The sequence below is a fragment of the Akebia trifoliata genome, chromosome 4, assembly GCF_017979445.1.
Source record: "Akebia trifoliata isolate Shusen 1 chromosome 4, ASM1797944v1, whole genome shotgun sequence".
Classification (NCBI taxonomy): Eukaryota; Viridiplantae; Streptophyta; class Magnoliopsida; order Ranunculales; family Lardizabalaceae; genus Akebia; species Akebia trifoliata.
Genome location: NC_141378.1, coordinates 164,321 through 187,152, shown reverse-complemented (window position 1 = coordinate 187,152; position 22,832 = coordinate 164,321). Strand labels below are relative to the sequence as shown.

General features: G+C 35.0%; 2 protein-coding genes, 1 long non-coding RNA gene and 1 pseudogene across 8 annotated transcripts; 3 read left to right on the top strand and 1 right to left on the bottom strand.

Moving 5' to 3' along the window:
• The first annotated feature begins 65 nt into the window (after positions 1 to 65).
• LOC147402672 (pentatricopeptide repeat-containing protein At2g13600 pseudogene) lies at positions 66 to 3,597 on the top strand (annotated as a pseudogene). Of its 2 annotated transcripts, none has more exons than XR_015177309.1 (2): positions 66 to 781; positions 1,573 to 3,597. The product of XR_015177309.1 is annotated as a pentatricopeptide repeat-containing protein At2g13600 pseudogene, transcript variant X1 (transcript). The 2 variants fall into 2 exon arrangements; XR_015177310.1 differs by having other exon boundaries at positions 1,567 to 3,597.
• A 5,516-nt stretch (positions 3,598 to 9,113) lies between these two features.
• On the top strand, positions 9,114 to 12,550 carry LOC147402671 (transcription factor bHLH18-like). 4 transcript variants are annotated; one of them, XM_086437995.1, is made up of 5 exons: positions 9,114 to 9,304; positions 9,549 to 9,603; positions 9,737 to 10,285; positions 10,877 to 11,251; positions 12,133 to 12,550. In XM_086437995.1, exons 2-5 carry the CDS (start codon positions 9,568 to 9,570, stop codon positions 12,205 to 12,207), a joined length of 1,035 nt encoding a protein of 344 aa, XP_086294121.1. In that variant the 5' UTR covers positions 9,114 to 9,304; positions 9,549 to 9,567; the 3' UTR covers positions 12,208 to 12,550. The 4 variants fall into 4 exon arrangements, with proteins under 4 accessions (XP_086294121.1, XP_086294120.1, XP_086294119.1 ...); XM_086437994.1 differs by having other exon boundaries at positions 9,115 to 9,304; positions 9,731 to 10,285; positions 12,133 to 12,548; XM_086437993.1 differs by lacking the exon at positions 9,114 to 9,304 and having other exon boundaries at positions 9,388 to 9,603.
• A 1,022-nt stretch (positions 12,551 to 13,572) lies between these two features.
• On the top strand, positions 13,573 to 17,738 carry LOC147402670 (hexokinase-1-like). The gene is made up of 9 exons (XM_086437991.1): positions 13,573 to 14,116; positions 14,577 to 14,727; positions 14,834 to 15,013; positions 15,247 to 15,321; positions 15,669 to 15,824; positions 15,903 to 16,001; positions 16,109 to 16,239; positions 16,951 to 17,032; positions 17,242 to 17,738. Exons 1-9 carry the CDS (start codon positions 13,842 to 13,844, stop codon positions 17,566 to 17,568), a joined length of 1,476 nt encoding a protein of 491 aa, XP_086294117.1. The 5' UTR covers positions 13,573 to 13,841; the 3' UTR covers positions 17,569 to 17,738.
• Positions 17,739 to 17,805: 67 nt separating this feature from the next.
• Positions 17,806 to 22,627, bottom strand: LOC147402669 (uncharacterized). The gene is made up of 2 exons (XR_015177307.1): positions 22,019 to 22,627; positions 17,806 to 18,181 (listed from the first exon to the last, which is right to left on the bottom strand). It is a non-coding gene; the product is annotated as an uncharacterized LOC147402669 (long non-coding RNA).
• Positions 22,628 to 22,832: the final 205 nt, after the last annotated feature.

Genomic DNA, 22,832 nt, shown 5'->3' with positions numbered 1-22,832 from the left:
TGCATTTGATAAGGATTATCAACTAACTTTGTGGAGGGCCGGTTTTGAACTCAGGTCTATGGTATCAAACACCAGTAGACTTTACCAAGCTTGTTGGAATTGGAACACATGCATGCTAATTCCGGAGCATCTATCTATTCTTGGAACACGAGCAAATGGTGGCTATGCTAACTGTCACCTTCTTTTTATACTGTAAGCCATTACAATTATCATTAATCACCCTTGTTGATGAACTAAAAGTGAGTGAAGGGTGGATTTAAGGGTTTCTTCTCTTTTATATAAAAAGAAGCGAATCATCCTAATTGAGGAATGATCCAAGAACTTTTATTAATACATGTTAGAGGGAATAATCTTCTTAATTGCATTTTCCTATTGGTGTTGCCCCAAGATTCATGTGAATTCTTGATTGTACTGAATTGGGGTGTTCTAAGTAAAAGTTGGTGCGGCAGTAAAATTTCTCTAGAGAAATGTTTAGGCCAATATCTGAGATGACTCTCAAACTGGTCTTGTACGAGAGACAGGGAAATGACTCAAAAACAAATTCGTCTTCAGCCTCTTTTGCCAAAATTCTGTCATTTTCCCCAGGAGTCCGTGATTGTTTGACAATCCCATTGTTTACCTTCCCCTCGAAAACTTTTAATCCTCGAGCTTTTATTTGGCAAAATCATCCACAATTAAAATCTTATTTATTTTCTTCCCCCCATTGATTTAGAAGAGAGAACTGCCGAAAGAATCAAATTTTGAGGACAGCTGGGCAATTGTGGGTGCTAGGCGTGTACAGGTGAGACTCTCCCACTGAAACGTATTAATGAGAAATGACTACTGATAAAATGACGTGTTAAACCTTACCTTACGCACCTCGCCAAACCGTATAGTTCTGTGCATTTGCCATGTAGCATACGGTTTTAGTGTGTCATTTTATCACGGCTAAATGAAAATTTATATGAAATTTCGAACTTGGCCCCCTCTTCTTTTTTTTTTTTTTTCCATTCGATCCGTATTTGACTGACGTGACAAGGACACAAAAGCATAGATCATTTTCTTCGGGATACACAAGGAAAAAGATTTATACTTCTGTGCCCTTGCCACATTAGTCAAGTAGAGTACTAACATCATTAGCCAATTTATATTTGAGTAATGATTTTCTGGCACCTTCGTTGACCTACGCCCTCATCATAGAATCATAATAGATCAATTGTCTTGGAATACATATAATTATAAATATTTTTCTTGTATATCTAAAGGTTTTGTCACGGGGGATAATGTTTGAGAGGGGAAGGGGATTGTTATTCAATGATAATAATTTTAACCGTTCTCCTTTGCAAATGCCTCCATCGTATAACTGTAGATCATTTGTCGTAGGATACATAAGAAAATAAAATTTATGATTATGTATCCCGAGGCAAATGATCTATGATTCTACGATATAGGCATTTGTCTTTACACCCCAGTGGCTCAATTATCATTGATCAGTTCAGTCTCCCAAAAACGACGACCTTCCTTGCCATCAGATATCAGCGAACGGTTTAGATGATGAGCTTGCTAATTTTTTTTTTATTTTTTTAGCTTCAGTATATCGCGGATGCAGGGGGTCATGAAATTCTTGTGTTGCTGCGCGTCAGTTATTCGATGAAATTCCCACAAGAGTTGCATCCGAAATATTTGATTCAAAATTTCTCAGAGAAAGAAATTCTGAGTCAGTCTCGTGGTTTTGCTAAGCATGGCAATGACCAAAAAGCTTTTTTCTGGATTTTAATAACTGTATTATGCGCTCGCTAAGCATGGGCAGCCATGTTCATGAAGCATTGAAGTCTTTCCGCCTCATAAATGGCCTTGGAATTATGCCCTCAAAATTCACTCTCTGTACCGTTCTTAATTCTTGCACAAAAACGCTAGATCAGTATTTGGGTTCTCAAATTCATGCTCGGATTATTCAAATTGGATACGAAGGCAATCTCTTTTTAAACAGTGCACTTGTTGATCTATATGCAAAATGTGATGTGATGGTTGATGCTAGGAAGGTTTTTGATGGTATAAAAGAACACGATCAAGTATCGTGGACTTCAATCCTAGCTGGGTATGCTCAAAATGGGTATGGAAGAGAAGCTCTGATGCTATTTAAAGGTATGTTAGGGACCGATATTAGACCCAATTGCGTCACTTTTTCTAGTGTAATTAGCGCATGTACACATTTTGAAGCTGCATTTGATCTAGGTGCATTGTTCCATGCTCTTGTGATAAAACTTGGATTTGAGCTCAACAGCTTTGTGATCAGCTCCCTTGTTGATTGTTATTCGAAAAACGGGAAAATCAATCAGTCTATATTGCTATTTGATGCAACCTTGGAACAAGATATTGTTCTTCTCAATTCCATGATTGTTGGATACTCTCAGAACTTATGGGGCGAAGAAGCCTTGAAACTTTTCATGAAAATGCGAAAAAACGGATTGTGTCCAACTGATTACACCTTCTCTAGCATTTTGAATGCATGTGGGCGCCTCACAGTACTTCAACAAGGAAGACAATTGCATTCTCTGATAACTAAGATGGGTTCGGACAGAAGCATGTTTGTCGCAAGCTCTTTGATAGATATGTATTCTAAGTGCGGGAGCATTAATGAAGCTCGTTTCATCTTTGATCAGCAAGTCAAGAGAAATAATATCTTATGGACCTCCATGATTACGGGGTATGCTCAGAGTGGAAGAGGAGCAGATGGGTTGAAGCTATTTGAGCAGTTTGTGAAGGAAGGCATGACTCCTGACCACATATGCTTTACTGCTGTATTGACCGCTTGCAACCATGCAGGGTTCCTAGATAGGGCGATAGAGTACTTCAACAAAATGAGAAACGAGTATGGTCTTGTTCCTGAAGTAGACCAATATGCATGCATGGTTGACCTCTATGGGAGAAATGGGCATCTAATAAAGGCAAAGGAGATAATGGAGGAAATGCCTTTCAAGCCGAATTCTGTAATATGGAGTTCTTTCTTGGGTTCTTGTAGAGTTTATGGTGAAGTAGATCTTGGAAGGGAGGCTGCATATCAGCTTTTTGAGATGGACCCGTTTAGTGTGGCACCCTATGTGACTCTTGCAAATATTTATGCTGAAGCTGGTATGTGGAGAGAAGAAGCAGATGTTAGGAAAATGATGAGAGAAAAGGGTGTTAAGAAGAGTGTTGGATGGAGTTGGGTTGAGGTGGGAAAGAGGGTACATGTGTTCTTAGTGAGTGATACATCACATCCTCAGATGCGAGAAATCTACAGCGAATTGAATAAGCTGACATTGGAAATGAGGGAGGCTGGGTATGTGCCTATACCAAAATACGTGTCACAAGCTGTTAATAATGAACACCTGTGATAGAGAAAGCATTTAAGTTTGGGGATCTCTTCTAGCTCAAAATGAAGTAAGAATAGTTCTTGGCTGAGATATGATTTTGCTTATTGGAAATCATTAAAAAAATGGTTTCTTTAGCCGAAGGCCCCAAAGATTGTAAAATATTTGTGTGTTCCTACTCCCAAACATTTCAGATCTGAAATGTGTAAGCCACCTCCTATTTATCAAATTTACTCTCTCAAGGGCTTGAGAATTTGTTTCTTCATTATTTGGCTTGATGTTATAAAGTTATTCTTTCTATTAGCACAATTATCAAAAGGTATATATCAAGGGAAACTTGTGATTGCTACCCTCTCTTAGCAGACTAACTCTGCTAACATTAATACTTTGTGACTTTTTCAATCTCCTTTACGGAAGTTTTTACCGTGCCAAGACTGCTTATGGACAATCTATGAGAATTTAAAGGGGAAAAAAAAGGCTCTGAACTCCCATAAAACTGGAGACTTAATGGAATAGCTGAAAGTTTATTCATCAAGTTAACTATTTGGGGTACTGTAAGCAAGTATGATGATTCAAACAAGTAGCTTCTAATCAATTGAAATGAAGTTTGATCTCTATATGATTCTTTCTATTATTATAAAACACTGGATAGAAAGTAATATATTTGTAGTCTTAAGTCTATAAAGCTAACATAGTGTAGCGATTTTACATATTAGTAATATATTTGTCGGATATGAGCATTTTCACTGGGAACTCCATTTCACCCATGAAAAATAAATATTCATTAGGCAATATTTGATTCTGGTTTAGATATGAATGCACCTTCAAAAAAAAAAAAAAAAACATTTGGCTAATGTTTTTTCGTCCCTTTCAAGTGTTTCCTCCAAAGAATTTTTCTTTGCTTCTTGTTTGGACCTTTTATTGTCTCTCCATCATTCATTCACTAATAACAAACCCATGAACTGTTGAACATTATTTTCTTTCTCAATTGAACAAATGCCATGATTGGTCATATGTAACACCAATTCATGTCTTTTGTTGAAGATGTTCAAGAGATTAGGAGTTAAGTAGAATCAATTTTTTTTTCAACTTCAATAAGAGCACACCTTTAAAAAGATTATACAAGTTTCCTAGCAATAATCATCCATGACAATATTTGGTGACATATTTTGAACTTCTTGTACACGGGGGGGAGGGGGGGGGGGGGGGAGACCACGTGTATAAGATTTTTTTTTTTTTGGATAAGTGGGATAAGAATTAAGCTTTGTTCTATGGTATATTGCTCTAACTAGAGTTGAACGGAAAAATACGATCCCAGCATTTGGGAAAAGGTGTAGAATCCTAGACGATGATGATGGGAAAGGGTCACTTGGTAAGTTGTTTATTAGGAATCAAGATCTTCATTTGTGAGAATCCAAAACAAATCTCTCCTAGTAAAATATTTTTTAGTTGGAGAACATGTTTTCCTATCTTATAAAAAGATTCTATGGCTCTTAAAACAAAAAAATCCTTGTTTAAGGGTTCTTTTGTTTTCCTCTCCACCAACCAACAACATTTAAAATAGACAACAAGACAAGGAAAATATAAATAACAGGCTTAGGGTACCCTATAGGGAGAAAAATGGTACCTTGATTGGTGACATGGTAGAAGTGCCAAGTTGGCAAAGAGGATCAGTATGCCTACTAACAACTTGGGGTGGTCTGTGACCCATGATTCCTTCAATTAAAAAAAATAATAATAATAAATCTAATACTTTATTTTCCATGACCAGTCAACTAAACCCTGGTATTTTTCCAACAGATGAAACTGATATGGAGCAAATTATTATGTAAATCAATCATTTTTAATCATCCAATATCACATTTACTGGCAAGGGAAAAGCCTATCTTATGAGTCATTTTAGGGGACCTATGCTGCAATAAACAGATCAGTTGGAACACTGGCCTATGTTGGTAAGCCGATTTTTAAGGATTGTGTCTTCAAACAACAATGACTTATTAGATCCAATTACAAAAATTTCAGACCTACATGTCTGAGGTACCCTTTTGGGTTTTGTTCGAAATTAGGGATACCCCTCAAATTTCTAATTGATGATATATATTGTGTCTTTTGAATGGGTATTTTGGTTATTTTTATTGGCTCCCATGGAAGACTGAGGTCAAGGGGTATGTCATCAATTTGAAATTCCCAAGAAGTACCTCTAATTTTCACCAAAATAAGGAGGGTTACCTCATAATTGCCCCTTTTTATATATAAACAAAGGGAAGGGAATGGTTGAGGGATCTTGGAGGATCTATGGATTATTTTATTATTTCTTATATAACCCATAGTTATTTTATGTGATTTTGAGTAAATATGTTTAATATTATTTTATGGGGGTAAGAGCTGACCCATTTGAGCAGGGCATGGTTGTTATTATGATAAATTTCACATGGGACATTAATTGAGTTTGGTTGAGAGAGAAACACAGGAGAAGGAGGAGGAGGAGGAGATGGGGGAGGTAACCATGTGACATGTGGGGTTTCAATGTACCTTTAGGTATGGTGTGAGTGAGGTGGGTAACTTGGCATTTTTTTACTCCAAAAAATGAAAAATGACACACATACTACTAATGTTTGTTCCTTACGGGAAAAAGCAATCTTGTGTGTCCTTGTATGTAATCACAGTGTCTCCCATATAAAATTCTCATACATAATCTCAGTGATGAGTCAATCTCTCCATAACCATTAAACAACTTTCCAACCTTATCGACAAGGAAATGTGATGGCTTTGAAAATGATACATAGTATATTAATTCCCCATGTTACATGTAGGCCTTTCTAATAGTTCGAGGTGCCTCTGATTGCTTCAGATTCAGATGCTAAGGCATCTGCGACGTCATTATCCTCACAATAAAATAATCAAGTTGTTTTTTAAGATATCCCAACCTTCTTACACATTTATTTTATCAAAAAATAATGAATATTTATTAAAAAGATAAATGAATTTTCATATTCATCATTGTCAAATGTAAAAAAAAAAAATAATTAAAGATGAACTGGTTTATGCAGGTACGTATTATAGTAGAAAATTTAATGTAAATTTTACATTAGAGTAAAAGATCTTCATGAAAGACTTCTCAAACACTACTTTTATGCCTAATTTAACTATATATATATATAATATATATATATATATATATATATATATATATATATATAGGGTAGCGTTCAAGGGCAAACTTTTTAGCAAGCTTTTTGGCAAAACATTTTTCAAAACATGGGTTAGAGGTTTTGGAATGGGCTGATTTTTGGTGAGGATGATCTCTACGGTGAGTAGATTATCCTCACCAAAAATCAGCCCATTCCAAAACTTCTAACCCATGTTTACCAGCTGAAAAATCGTGGACCGTCCATTTTTTGTAAACTGTTTTTGATGGGGTTAGAAGTTTTGGAATGGGCTGATTTTTGGTGATGATGATCTCCTCACCGTAGAGATCATCCTTGCCAAAAATCAGCCCATTCCAAAACCTCTAACTCATGTTTTGAAAAATGTTTTGCCAAAAAGTTTGCTAAAAAGTTGGCCATTGAACGCCCCCCATATATATATATATATATATGGGGCATTCGGAGGCCCTAAAAAGAGTCAAACATTATGCCAAACATTTTTTCAATGTACAGGTTAAAAGTTTGAGATCGGGTTGATTTTTTATGAGGATGATCTCTATGATGAGGAGAACATTCTCACTAAAAATCAGCCCCTTCCAAAACTTCTAACCCCCTCAAAAGTGATTTACAAAAAATGGACGGTTCACGATTCTTTAATTTGTAAATTAGGGTTAGAAGTTTTGGAATGAACTGATTTTTGGTGAGGATGATCTCTTCATCAAAAATCAGTTAAAGAAAATAATGATAACAACCTTTTGAAAAGTTAAAGAAAATAATGATTGTACAAGTCATAATTTTTATTATTAACTTTTCTCACCACATAAGTATCTCAAATATTCACCAAAATGTTGAAAGGTCATGTTTTCGGGCTTTGTGGAGCCTACTTATGTTTGATTCGGTTGACGATCCGACCTAACCCGAATAATGTTTGTGTGATATTTTGATGAGAGATTTTCTAAGGCTTAGTCCATGGAGTGGAGGCTTGGGTCGATAGGCTCAAGCCAGAGCACTCATGGACGTTGCCCCCTGGGAAAAAATTTTAGGCCCATTTTGTAACCTATTGTGAATCCTGTGCGCAATATATAGAAGTCGTTTTTGGTGATTAAGGTTTTGATTGTCGTTTTTGAGATTTGAGCCCCACTCTGTAATTTTTCTCGATAATAGTGAAATCCCTACAACTCCGTGGACGTAGGCAAATTACTGAACCACATAAATATTATTTTGTGCGTGTTATTGCTTTCTTTTTTTTCGACGTGTGTTTTTCTCTATTTTTTGTTTCTCACAGGTTTAATTCCCTACACATGTGTCATATAAAAATACAAAAGAAAGGACTTTTCTAGTCTCAACCTACGTTTGTAGAGGTCATGATATTTACTATGGAATCCCAAGAAAAATGTATCCCAAAAAAAAATGATAATCTCTAGAAGATCTACACTAACCTCTAGGAATTATGTGTTTTTTCACTTATCGTAACTGTCTTGTTCATGGAGGGGTTGATTCTAGTATTTTCCTAAATGAAATGGTTTTTTCAAAGTTTTTAAAAGGGTATTTTAAGTATTTTGTTCAGTAATATTTTAAAAGATCCTTAGGCGGACAATGTTCAGAAAAATAGAGGAACATGTAGGTATGGGCGAAACGATAATGTTTGTTAGTCAAAATTGTAAAGAAAGATTCTATTGACACATCAACTCTTACTTATAGCACAACAATCCTTTTGAAATTCTTAATTGACTGTGTACACGGAGTTAGATAGTCTTATAAGTGAAAAAATAAAATAAAAATTGGTGTGTTAATAAAAATGAAAAACCAACGCATGTGCACATTGAGGGAAAGTCAGAATAATATTTTCTTTTTGCAGTTCTTTACATCCCTACTTGAATTTGGTTGCATGTGGGCATTGAGGGGAAATCACGATAGTATTTTATTTTTAACAAAATAAGAAAATAATAGTCAGTTACTATTTTATCAGGGAAGTAATCCATAGAGATAAGGACATCTTAGATATTAAATTACGTTGGAGATATTGTTTAAAATTAAATTCAATTAACCATCCGAGAGGTAGTCGAGTGGTAGCAATTTGGGGTCAAAGGGTCTGCTCCCCCTATGATTTCATGTTTGACTCCCACTGATTGCTAATATTTGTGACCATGGACCGTAGGATTAAAAGTCCTGTTAGTAAACCTTACTCGGGGAGGAGGGATTATTTGGTGTGCGTAAACTGGTTCAGGCACCCTTCTCTAAAAAAAAAATAAAAATAGATCCAATTATATTCAACTCCAGAGACTACCAACTAATAAATAATCAAATGCACATATCCCGTTGTAATTATCAAGTTAGTGATTTTTCTAAGACTAACAATAAAATGAAGCTCTAAAACGTACGTGGCGTGGAGATGACGTTGCAAGTGCACATAACCTAGCTAGAATTTTTTTCTTGTGTATTACAAAGAAAAAGATCTAAGGCTCTATTGCACTTACCATGTCAACGGTCTACATTTTAACGTGTCAGTTTATCATCACTCTTTTTCTAATGTGGTTGACAGACATATTTAATTTCCGTGACAGTCAACAAACATTGTTAGAGTGACCCACTCCTCTACACTACTGATACTGGTAGAGAGGGAAGGGTAATATTTTTTAATTTCTTTTTTAGACCAATAATTAATTTCATCTGAACTAGAAATAACGAGGGAAGAAGATGAGAGGTTGTCACACGTGGGGGAAAAAGACCTCTTTGACAATTCTTGACTATAAAAGAATAAGGTATTCTGTTGCTGCTTGAAGGAAATTAAGAAATAAACTTTAGTCCTTTTTGAAGCCAAAGAAGGTTAGCTTTCCTTTCTTCTCCTCTTGGCTTTGTTTTTCTCCTTTGTGGCCCTCAATATTTCGAAATTTGTATCATTGTTTTCTATAAAATTATTTGCTCTTGTAGAAGTTTTTTTTTTTTTTAATGTGTTATTTCCTTTTAATTTAATTGGGACATAAAATGGCTTTGAATGTATGCAAGGTGTGAGATCTTTTTCAACAAAAGCTATATATAACTCTTGTTTAATTATATTTGTGCTTCTCAGGATCTTACACCCAAGAGAAATGGAGATTTCTTCGATCCCATGGTTATCTGAACTGGTATGTATATATGAAATTTGTAAATCATCATATATGGATCGGATGAGATTTCAATAATTGGTAGTTTTTTTTTTTTTTTTATATGAAAGAAATCACTATATATGGTTGTTTTTGTTACTTGTATAAGGTACAGGAGATGGAGGATCCAACCTTCATCCATCAATGCCAGCAGCTGAATTCTCTTGATGATTTCAGCACAAAAGAAACAATAAAAAACTCTTTCAGCTCTGAGAGCTACTCATCATCGATATCTTACCCACCACCTAAGGCTAATTGTAACTCAGGAAGCAGCAGCACCATCTCCTTCAGCTCTTCATCCAGCTGGGAAGCTTCTCCAATCGAAACCCTTAAGCCCACAAAGCAGCTCAAAACTGAAACCTGGGATTTTTCCACTGGTGAACACATATCTACACCCAAATCTTCTATTCCCCCTGATCTTGACCTTCCTTCTTTCATCAATTCGGATTCACCATCCAATACTCAACAGTTAGCAGATGCACTACTGTCTCCAGGAAACATGATCTCTGTGTACAAGAATTATGTATCAAAATCAGGTCAGGGTACTAAGAGGCTTAGTATGGAGAGGAATACTAAAGATCACATAATAGCAGAGAGGAGGCGGCGAGAGAAACTGAACCAGCAGTTCATAGCTCTTTCAGCCATTGTCCCCGGCCTAAAGAAGGTTCCTCTTTGCTTAATCATAAATGATTTTTTCTTTTGGAAAGTAATGGTGAAGTTGGGTTTAAGGGATTTGAACCTAAGAAGTGGGAACTCTTTTCCAAGTACTAGGGAGAAAGAAGAAGAATGTTGAAGTGCTCATTGCTTACATTTTGAACATTCAGAGATCTATAATGAGAAAATCCGCAATAGTGTTTAAATGTGAAAGACTTGGAATGATAACCATAACTTAACTTATATAAATCTCTATTAGATCATATTAAGTTTCTATTACACATACACATTGTATATCTTAACACCACTGAACTATTACATTTGTAGAGAAACATCATAGATAACACCAATTTATGAAAACATGTGCCTATATTAAAGAATCTATCTCAAATGGCAAGTTATGGTCATCATTATCCCAGCCCCATCTATACCTCGTAAAAAAAATATTGGGTCCGCGGCTTGCATATTTTTTTTTGCATTCGAATTGATCTAGAGATAAAGAAAATCCTTTTACGAAGAGAGAGACTTTTCAATAATGCTCAAACATGAGCCAAAAACAAACAATTCACATCATGGTTGAACATTTTTATCTTTATTGTAGATGGACAAGATTTCTCTTCTTGGAGATGCTACAAAGTACTTGAAACAACTACAAGAGAAGGTAAAGACACTAGAAGAGCAGATGGCCAAAAAGACTCTGGAGTCAGTGATCTTTGTTAAGAACAAATCTCAATTATTGGCCAACGAAGATTCCTATTCTTTGGATGAAAACTTTGATGGCCAATCCCAAGAGAAGCTCCTTGAGATTGAGGCCAGAGTTTCAGACAAGAACGTCTTAATAAGAATTCACTGCGAGAAACACAAAGGAATGACAGTGAAAATAATTGCTGAAATAGAGAAGTGCCATCTAACTATTTTCAGTTGCAATGTCATGCCATTTGGTGATTCTGCTGTTGACATAACGGTAATTGCTCAGGTAATTTTTGCTCTTTTTTCTCTGTTTTTCTATAGCTAGATCAAAGAGATGACAATGTGCCTCTGCCAATGTCTGTGAAACATAAGTGTTACTGTGTAAAATTCAATCCCTTTTTTTTTTTTTTAAATTCCCTTTCTTAAGAAATTTAGGCTGGGCTTGTACTTCAGGATGACCCTTAAAGCCACCTTCAGTTTTCATATCACCAGATTTTTCATTGTCAGTCTTTTAGCAAATATAAGATAATATAAAGATTTTGGAAAATGATATGGAGAGGACTAACTTGAGACCAATCACTCTGTATATAGAACTAAATTCCAAGATTGCCCAAAGGGCTTCACTCCTGCAATTAAACTGACCTTGTTCCTAGTTGGCTCATAGCCTAAATAGGCTTAATTTGAAAGCCCAAGGTTGGGTTGAATAGTGATCACCTTGGGTTGGGCTTGTGGTTGATCATCTAATTCTACAACTTGGGGAGACGTGGGGATTCCATTGTGGGCTTTTTTAATTTTGGGTGTAGTATTCAGCTCTATAAAACTCCGGTTGGGCTCAGGTTAGACCCAAACTTGACCCAACACACCCAAATTATCCCTTTCCAAGATCAACTAGAAACATTAAAATATCGTTATACTTCATTTCATTGTTTTTAAAAAAAAAAAAAAAAAACGAATTATTTTTTTATTTTTAATCTGAGTTTTTCCATGAAATCTAGAAGGCTGTGGTGTTGGATTACCTCGAATTTGGTAATCCATGTGAGCAGGATGACCCTTAATAAGATTTGGAATCTTACTAAGTCAGGCCAGGCTAAATTATCTTTATAATTAAATGATAAAAGTTGTAAAAATTAAGGTTGACTTGTCTAAATATGACTCAATTTGTTTCAGATGGAGAAAGAATTCTGCATGACAGTGAAGGATGTTGTGAGAAATTTACAATCGGCCTTGGTCGAGTTGACTTGAAGAAAAGAAGAAGCCACTTTGGGGTGGGTGTGTTGAAGTGGAGAGTCCCTTTTTGGGGATACTTCACCTTAATTTACGTAGAAGCTATGGAAAGGCAGAGGAATAATATTCTCTCATTCATTGGAATTTTCCTGAAACACACTCATTGCTTGTTTCACTGAGAGGTTAGCGTTGCAGGATGGTTTTTATTCTCTACACCTTAATTTCCATGTTTCTTGTAATATAATCCTTAGAGAATTTTGGACGTGCTTTGAGCCTAGTGTTTTTTTTTTTACTATATTGTGCAATGCGAGAGAACTAACAAAAAGTAGAAAAAAAAAAATGTGCCAGTTGAAATCAGAACATTTGATATTGCAGGATCTAAGGGCCTTTTAATATGAACCAGTATATTTAGGTTAGTGGGCCAAAATTAGTCACATATGGGCTGCTAAAGGTTAAGTGTGAAGTGAACATTTGGTTGGTTTGGTTTGTACTTTGTAGGTGTACTTATGTGTCAATGGATACAAAGAGTTTGGTGAGATGGCCAAAATCATGCCTCAAGAACCGGGGAGGTCTTGAATTGGAATCCCCCTTAGGGACCACTCTTAAGGGATTTATCTCAGAAATTGCCTGGTGCATACAGGGTAGGGGATTGTACTTCCCCAAGGATTAGTCCGATACTCTTAAGAGGTCCGGATACCTCAGCTTCAAAAAATAAAATAAAATAAAATAAAATGGGGGCCCAACTATTATGCCACGACTTGCAATTGCATAGGATTTCTCTGCTCATCGACCCGGGAGGGGCTTAATTATTTAGGGAAACATCCAAAAAAAAACTTTTATTTTCTTTCTAACACATTTAAGAAGAAATTTTATTGATAATTCATGGATGATTATTTGTTAGATAAACCCTAAAAAGAGCATTTATACTTTTTTATTTTTTTTATTTTTATGAATAGTATTTATAGATATGACATCAACCAAGGCAAGAAAATTAATGTAATAGCAAAAATTCTAATTATTAATTTTTCCTAATGCATCATTCTCTATCACAACCTTCGATTTGTGGTGGAGAAAAGAATAATGGTGGTGGTCACTCAAGCACGACTCATGCATCTCAATACGATGCATGTTATAATTTTAGAGATTTTTTTGTTCACTCTTTTTCCTATTTCACTGGCTCTCCACTATGTCAATGGCAAAACACGCCGGCTTGGCTCATGACTCATAATGAGATTGATGGATCTCAGGATCTGTGACAAAAAAACAATCATTGAGCAATTTGTTTTTTTTTTTCAATAGTCTCTAATTACCCATTTCTCTTTGGACATCAGAAAGCAAATAAAGACGCATTCTCAGCGTTCATTTTAGGCAAGAGTAAGATTTTGGTGGAGGCAACTTTAACTGTTCTTAATTCAAGGAGGCATGTCTAACATTGGTCATATGAACAGGCCCATGAGTTGGTTATTGGGCTGGGCCGAAAGTGAGAAAAAAAGGGTTGAATAGTTGGAGATCCTCATCTCACTCAGTAATACCCGTTCTTCCATATTCCACTGCCAGTGCAGTGCAGGGAATATCTCACGATCTCCTCCTATTCAGGAGATCTCTCTGAATGTAACTTAACACGAGAGAGAGAGAGAGAGAGAGAGAGAGAGATGAGGAGACAATTGTTGGTTGCAGTGGTGGTAACAACATCAGTGTTGGTGGTGGGGTTTGGGTTGGGGTTGAGGCGATGGCAGCGTAGTAATAAGCGAAGGTGTAAACAGAGACAACGTATTATGAGGAAATTAGGGGAGGAGTGCGTCACTCCTGTCAAGAAGCTTTGGGAGGTGGCGGACGCTTTGGTGGTCGATATGAAAGCAGGACTTGCTTCCCACGGAAGAAGCAAACTCCAGATGCTCGTCTCCTTCCAAGATTCCCTCCCCACTGGGTCTGTCTTTGACCACATGTATAACAAAAATTAAATTAGGATTTTAAAAAAAAAATTGTAATTAATTTTAAATTTTATTTTTGAAATTTAAAATAAACAATCTAGTTTGATATGATATTTTATCATTTAAAATATTAACAAATGAATTTTTTTATTTAAATTAACTAATATATGATTATGAGATTCGTTTAATAATAATAAATTTAGAGAGATTCTCTTGCCACACCAACTTTTTTTTTTGCTAGCGCCATCCCAATTCATATACAAATCACCAAAGAATTGTAACACATCTTGGGGTGGCGTTAGCAAAAGTTGGTGTAGCAATAGAAGCTCTCTAAATTTAAATGGTATGTTTTGGAATTTAAAATTTTGGTCATGGCTACGCTCATTTACTTATTATACTAATAATAATATTTGTTTTGTTTTAGTGAATTTTTTTACAACAATTTATGTATTGCAGTGATGAGAAAGGAATATACTATGGATTGAATCTAAGTGGAACTAACTTTCGGGTCTCTCGTGTTCAACTTGGAGGAAAGAATGCTCGTGTCGTTAAGCAGGAATCCAAAATCTTTCCCATTCCATCCAATTTAATTGATTGCTCTTCCATAGTGAGTCTGTCGCGGCATTGGTTTTTTAAGTTCACTTGGTTCATAAACTGCAGTTTAAATTTATTTATTTAAAAAAAAAAAAAAATGTACCATGTGATTATTGTAGGAATTGCTCAACTATATTGCCGTGGAACTAGCAAAATTTGTTTTGACAGAGAGCGAAAGTTTCAATGTTGTAGTTGAAGGACAAAAGAAACTTGGGTTTACTTACTCTTTTCCTTTGGAACAAGATTCAATATCGTCTGATGCCACCATTAAGTGGAAGACTTTTTCTGTCGATGATACAGTTGAGTTTATCTCAATTCTTTACTTGTTTACATGTTGTTTTACTTGCTTTGTACTAGCAAGATATGTCATTAGTGAAATCTTGTTCTAAACTTAGAATTTGGATAACTTGAATATGCCTAAATGTGTTCGATCTTGATGGCCATGGGCATGGTCTAGACTTTAGATGCAACAATGTGATAACCTGATTTTCATCTTCAAGCTTAGATTTTATGAATCTTTTCTTTTTATCAGGTTGGAAGAGGAATGGTGAACGACATTAATCAGGCCTTGGAGAGACATGGTGTGGATATGCATGTTTCTGCCTTGGTAATTGCATCTTGACATATTCATATTCGGATTGTTTTATCTTTCAAAAAAATCAGATTGTCCTGTTTATTGGTCTCAAGCCATGTTGCTATTGTGTGCCTGTATATTTCGTCTTGATCTCACTACTTACCCGTCTATCTAACAATGGACTAATTAATTCAACCAAATTGGATCAGATCCGTTGGGTATCAAGTTACCGAATTATGACCTGAAAAGGTTAAGATCCGGACCTTACTTGGAAAAGTCTCAATTGCTTCAGATTAAGCATATATTGGCATTTATAATGTTGGTTTGATATTTGCTTATAGTTGATACCTCAAAGTTCCTTTAGCTGTCCCTTTAAGCAGGTAGATGAAACTGTTGGAAATTTGGCTGGAGATAGATACTACAGCAGCGATGTTGTGGCTGCAGTCACTCTGGGAATGGGTACTAATGCTGCTTATGTTGAGCGTGAACACGCGATTTCAAAATGGAACGGCCCACCACCTAAGTCTGGAGAGATGGTTAGTTGATAATCCAATATTGATTTTGCATTTATTCAGTCAAGGGAACAAGAGAAACATATGCAATTCGTTTCACAGGTTATCAACATGGAATGGGGCAACTTCAGTTGTTCTCATCTTCCAATAACAGAATTCGATGTTTGTTTAGATGCTGAAAGTTCTAATCCTGGTGATCAGGTAGTTGCAACTTGCTGATCTAATATTTCCATTCTTTAAGAATAGTAGCAAAGTAACAAACCAATTTTGGTCTATTATCCTTCCTTCTGAATCTTGTTTTATCTCAGATTTTTGAAAAGCTCATCTCAGGAATGTATTTGGGAGAGATTGTGAGAAGGGTCTTACTGAAAATGGCTAAGGTAACAGCTCTATTCGGGGAAAGCGTCCCACCTAAACTAAGAAGTCCATATGTGTTGAGGTATCATGTGTTTCTCTTCCTTTTATATATGCTAGTTTCTCTTTTATGTTGTTGTGTTGTGGTTCATTAAGCAAGATAGGACTTCATGATGATCTTTCATGTTAGATCTAAGATTTCATGTATTCTTCAAAAGACATCTATCTAGGCAAAGAGAGCAGAAAAGAAGTTGAAATGCAAACAAAATAAAATAAATTAAGGTTTGGTGTATCTGTGTCAGTTACATGATTTAGTCTAAATCCTAAAGCTGAACTAGGCCCTTGAGATGAATCACATGAAATGAGTTATTTTAAGAATTCAATTAATATACTGTCAGGTTTGAGATCATGGATGTAATCCTTAATTAGATATGAAAATCTTTGTAGAAAAAACTCAAAGAAATACTAACTTCTTGATGGAAACTATAACATGTATAATCTATTCGGTCATGGATAATAAGAGGAACGATCTGCTATTCAGAATCCTTCTAACCAGGTTTTTGATGATCAATGGACAGGTTCAACCATAGTAGTATTACAGGAGAGATTGTTCTGTTAATGAAATGTACTTTCGATGGGTCAGACTGTTTTACAGTCTTAGAAATGTTGCAAGTAGAATTTCTCTGTGAAGAAAGATGTTTGTAGTGGTAAATATTTGAATTATAAGGTCATAGAGTATAAGAATTAAGATACATATTGCATGGGAAATAAATGTCTGAAGTTTTGGTTTCTGCAGGTCTCCTGATATGGCTGCCATGCATCAAGATACATCAGAGGACCGTGAAGTGGTTGGTGAGAAACTGAAAGAAATTTTTGGGGTATGATACAGATATAGTGGATTTGTAGGAAATTTTGAAAATATTATTATTATTTCAAGTTGACCAGAAAATAATCATAGTTCGCTTCGTTTCAATTTTTATGCATAGGTATGATAGTACTAGATTGTGTAAAATTCACTACCTAATGGATGTGGATTCCCAAAAAATACTTAAGACTTTGTGAAATTCTTATATTCCTTCAATCACAGATTGCAGATTCTACTCCAATGATGAGAGAAGTGGTGGCTGAGGTGTGTGACATTGTTGTAGAACGTGGGGGTCGTCTTGCTGGAGCTGGCATAGTTGCTATTTTGAAGAAGTTAGGAAGAATTGATTCAAAGCAGAGAAGTGTAGTGACGGTAGAGGGTGGGGTTTATCAACACTATCGACTTTTCAGAAACTATTTGCATAGCGGCGTATGGGAGATGCTTGGGAGTGACTTCTCAGACAATGTGGTCATTGAGAATTCAAATGGTGGGTCTGGAATGGGAGCTGTGTTTCTCGCTGCTTCACACTCAAACTCAACAATTACTTAAGAGTTAAACCTTCAGACCATATATATGGTTGCCATTTTTTTCCAAATATTCAGATGGAATTCATCTCATTCGCTTGCAGAACAAGACATGGATATCAGTGCTTACTTGCATAAGTAAACAATATCTTGAAATTATTTTTGGATTTTTCAAGTGAGAATGGTTACTGGTTTATATGGATTTTCTGGTTGATATTTTTACTTGGGGTATTTAGTCCTGTTTTCCTTCTGGGCTTACTGCTAGTCCAAATAAGTATCTCAAATACATTTTAAAAACCAGAACACAAGTAACATGAAATATCTCAACCTTGACAAGGACCATTAGCAACAAAGGATATAGACTCGGGGACAGACAGGCCAGATTTGAGCTGTAGCAAGGCATCAAATGGTGGGTAACTCCTAGCCCACTGCATGGCATAAGGTCCATCCCTCCGTGCACTTGCGAAGCCTAGCCTGCTCAAGCCCATGAAGTTACTTGGGCTAACCTAAACCCGCAACAAGGAAGAAAACATTGAAGTATATCAAGAAATTTAGCTAGCACTGGTGTGCCTTGGTATATATATTTCAAACCCGTTGAACCCACCTTCATCGCTGCTGAGCACTTAACCCATGCTTGCCTTGCGAAAAAAAAAATGCTGATTAGCTACTCAACTCCCTGAAGTAACTGGATGTTAGACACACACACAAAAAAAAAAAAAAAATCATCTACCATTTAATATAGGAAATACCCCAAATGATAAGAAAATCAAAATGGATAAGAAAAGATTTTTAAGATCACAAATAGAATCTTTGTAAGTTAAGGATGGAAACATGGAATGCAGTTATCCAATAGAGAGAAGGGAGGAGGATCCCTACAATTAGAGAAAGACTGATAAGTGAAAGGAGCTTTTGAATTAATTGAAATTATTCATTTGTTAATTATTATTTTTTCTAACTTAAGCATTGGAGGTTCTTTGGTAAGTACCACAATAACGATGCCTTAACAATAAAGAAATCATCAATCAAAAAGGAGAGGAGTTAGATTTCCTAAACCAAATATTAATCTCAAGGTATGTGTTATTGAGGAGTTGGAAATCGTCACTACACTAAGTTTATATATATAAGACACTATTATTTACAAAGCAAAAAAATAAAAATAAAATACAGAGGTTGCTGCTAGCGCTTTCCATTAAGAAAGTGCAACCCAATGATAGCCCAAGTTGAATTAGAAGAATACGGTTAAAAGAGAATAGCATATGATATGCCATTGAAGTGCTAAAAACGAGGTCGACAATAAGTTTGGTTCTTGGGATGAATGTCAAAAGATCATTTTCACAAGTTCCAATTTTAATAAATTTATACCTTGTTAGTTTTAAGTCATTTGAGTATTGATATTCTATTTCCTTAGAAATACCGCTTCGTTGAACTTGTTTTTTTTTTTTTACCTTGTATTTTATTTTAATATTATTTACATATTTATTATTCTAAAAAAAATATGGCATGGCAAAAGATAAGATATAATTAACCTATGTTTCATGATTTAAATAGGTTATGGGTTTTAGGACACACGTTACAAGTGCAATAAATACACATTGGAAATAAGCATCAGGATTTTTTAGTAACAAAAAAAGGATTATTTTGTAGGTATTTTTTTGGTTAAAAATTCAATTTTCAAGTGTATTTAATGCACTTTAACGTGTGCCTGAGGGCACATGTTAAGAATGTTGTGTATGTGAATACCTTTATAAAGATCACTTAGTAATTTGATCAATAATCTATTGGGTATTTCACCAAACACTTTGTATGCCACATCTTCCAAGACCTTATTTGATAATGACAATGGAGGATAACTCAAATAATAGTAGTAAATGTAAAAAAGATGAACAATCACACAAAGAAAATAATAATAACACAATCTCACAACACAAGATTTTACCGTGATTCATTCAAAGGCTACGTTCATGGAGGTATGAGAGTTGGAGTTCAATTTCACTATAAAGAAAACGAGACAAATCGATACAAAGAGTCACCTCTATCACTTAACTTCATCTTCTTCTAGATCTCAATCTTCACAAATCTCTTAACCTCTCATCTCTTAGGTTTTCTCTCTTTTTCTATTATCTTCTATAGAAAAAACTTAGGCTTGAAATTAGATTTTTTCAATAAAAGAAAAGAAATTAAAAAAAAAAATTACAAAATAAAATATTTACATAAGTTACAAGTTCAACCCAAATTATCTTAGATCACCCTAAAAATACATATACTTACGACCCCCTTTGCGACACACCATTTTGTCTATATATGGGCAAAAATGTTTGGAATGAGCTGATTTTTTGTGAGGATGATCTCTATGGTGAGGAGATCATCCTTGCCAAAAATCAGCTCATTATGAAATTTCTAGCCCCATGTTTTCAAGTTGAAAAATTTTAGACCGTCCAATTTTTGTAAATCAATTTTGATAGGGTTAGAAGTTTTGGAATGGGATGATTTTTTGCCAAGATGATCCCCTCATCATAGAGATCATCCTCATAAAAAATCAGTCCATTCCAAACATTTTTGCCCATATAAGATAAAATGGTGTGTTGCAAAGGAGGTCGTAATAACGTCATCCAAACTTAAATTAGACCTAATTGATTTTGAATCATACTTCAACAAACAAGACACTAAGGGTCTATTCTTTACAGAAGCTAGCTCCAGCTCCAGAAGCTGGCTTCTGGAAGAAGCAGAAGCTTGGAGCCTGAAAAGCCACATCCAGCAGAAGCTTGTTCATTACAGAAGCACATAAGCCAGAAACTGATGTTCGTTTGACAGCTTTTTATTGCTGGATTCTGATAAAATGACTAGAATACCCTTAATGTTGATAATGCACCAAAAATGATCAGAATACCTTAATAAATATATAGTTACACTAAATATATATATATATATAATAAATTTATCTTAAAAAATTATAAAAATAATATTTTTAATTTAAATAAATTTATAAATTTTATAATTTTATTGAAATTTCGGCAGCATCTCCTCTTAAAAATGGACATATGAAATTTTCCTGATAAAGAAAATACCTGCATACATAGCCCTTTTACAAGAAAAACTCCTTTTTATAAACTATAACAACTACCTATAACTTACTTTTAATTTCTTATAAGCTAACATAAATACCTTCTTAAAATACCCCTCCACAAATGTGGAAACACCCATCATCCCTTTGAAACAAAAGATGTGATTTTAAATCACCAAGCCCAACAGAAACTTCCACTATATCAGATTGGACGATATGTGGTCATAGAACAAGTTATACTATACGGGGAAAAACTATAATTTTTCCGTTCAAGTGGTCATGAACAAATGCACGTTAGAGATTTCTTCAAACAATCTTAAGATCTAAACTAACATACTATCAAAATTCTCATAAAATCATCAAAAACTACAAAGAATAATGTCTTTAGCTTCACACAACCAACCAACTTCACAAATTGTAACTTCATTTACTGGACGAAATATTAGCATAAAAAAGATAAAATCTTTTAAGACCCAAACTAACAAAATATCAAAATTCAGATAACACCATAAAAGCAACAAAGAACATTGTCTATAGTTTCACATAACAAAAAAATTAGAACTTTACAAACAGTAACTTCATCTACTTAACAAAATGTTAGCGTAGAAAAATAAAATCTTTCGTTAGAGAGCTGCTATCAGCACCCAAAATATTTTGTTTATTATTTTTTTAAATTATATATCACACCCCAATTAAAGATTAAAACACACACTTACAACATTACAAGATTTTAGCTAAAATTATAATCTCAACATAACAAAACATATAACACTCTTTGAAATAATTTCAGTAGTTGTTTACAATTATGATTAGGCTCATACAAAATCCTAAACCCAAAAAATAGCAATCTAGCTATAAAAAAATTGATCTATTGGCATCGCAACTTTTACTTAGTTCGTAGGTTATAAAAATGACGAATGCATGTTTTGGGTTTGAATTGAAAGATTTTACAATTTGAAAACGCTTTTTCTGATTCAACAGAGCCATCCAGTTGCAACTATGTGACATTGCTTTGAAGTAAGACTCCAAATATTAGATAAAACTGTGGGTATCAATAAACATTATGAAGTTGATTTACAGTTATAAAATCAGATTAGGGAACATACTCGACATCTATACCCCAAGTAACATAATATTTTAGTTATGTTCAGAAATTTTTTTGTTTCTTACATAAAAATGACAGACACAAATATTTAAGTAGATCTATAAGATGGAAGTCTATCCTATGATTGCAAAGCTGTGTTTAGCAACTTGATAGTTGGATCAACAAACTCATGAGTTCGTAGGTTAAGATCCCTTCTAATAAACTACCAAAATTCCAATAAAATCATTCAAACTAGCAAAACACACACTATAATTTCACACAACCAACAATTAAAACTTCAAGTGGAAGAAAAATTGAAGAAGGCCAGACCTGAATGGGGAAGAGTTGGGTTATTCCTCGTCGAGAGAGCGCGGAGACAATCTCTTCCGAAATCTCGAGTTTGGAGACGTCAAGAGGGTTACCTTTTGTGGAAGAATAGGGGCCGTTTGTTTCGGTGGTGATGGGGAATCCAACGGAGGAAGAGGAGACATGAAAGGTGGACCTATGAGGGTTGGGGTTGGGGTTGTTGGAGATGGAGATTGAAATTGGGGAGAAATTGGAGAGGAGAGATGGTATGAAATCAGGATTTTTGTAGAGAAATGTTGTTGAAGGTAGAGGAGAGAAGAAGATGAGCATCACCATTAGAAGAGGTTGAAGAAGAGAGAGTGATGATCTTATTTTTATGGATGAAATGAGTTTCTGCAACAACCTGAACCGTTGGAAATTTAACAAAAGAAGAAGGGCATTTAGGTAATTTCATCTGAACCGTTTTACGGTAATGGGCTTCGCGCAAAAGCCATTTGACGAAGCGGGCTAAGGGAGACTTCAATAAAGAGTCGTTTTTGGGTTTTATTTAAAATCTGAGGAGCGAAAGAAGTCCAAACGAACATATTTCGCCGGACTTTTTGAGCTTAAAAGTAAAAAAAGCTGGAAAAGCCAGCTTCAAAAATTCAAACGAACAGGCCCTAAGTTATATATATGGATTATATATTATAAGAGTCAAGAGGACATATTAATTAAATAAATGGGTTGATGTCCCTGACTCGAGCACAACCCATTCAATAATGGGATGGATGGACACGACCCAGAAACAATTGTAGTCGATCCAATTCGAAACTCATTAATTCCGTATTATTTTCATGTG

Bases quoted from the DNA above. Each gene is read 5' to 3' on its own strand.
- LOC147402671 (XM_086437992.1), top strand. From the start codon at position 9,478: ATGCAAGGTGTGAGATCTTTTTCAACAAAAGCTATATATAACTCTTGT. The intron at 9,604-9,730 runs GTATGTATATAT...TACTTGTATAAG, and splicing joins TCCCATGGTTATCTGAACTG to GTACAGGAGATGGAGGATCC. The intron at 11,252-12,132 runs GTAATTTTTGCT...AATTTGTTTCAG, and splicing joins ACATAACGGTAATTGCTCAG to ATGGAGAAAGAATTCTGCAT.
- LOC147402670 (XM_086437991.1), top strand. From the start codon at position 13,842: ATGAGGAGACAATTGTTGGTTGCAGTGGTGGTAACAACATCAGTGTTG. The intron at 14,117-14,576 runs GTCTGTCTTTGA...TATGTATTGCAG, and splicing joins CAAGATTCCCTCCCCACTGG to TGATGAGAAAGGAATATACT. The intron at 16,240-16,950 runs GTATCATGTGTT...TGGTTTCTGCAG, and splicing joins AGAAGTCCATATGTGTTGAG to GTCTCCTGATATGGCTGCCA.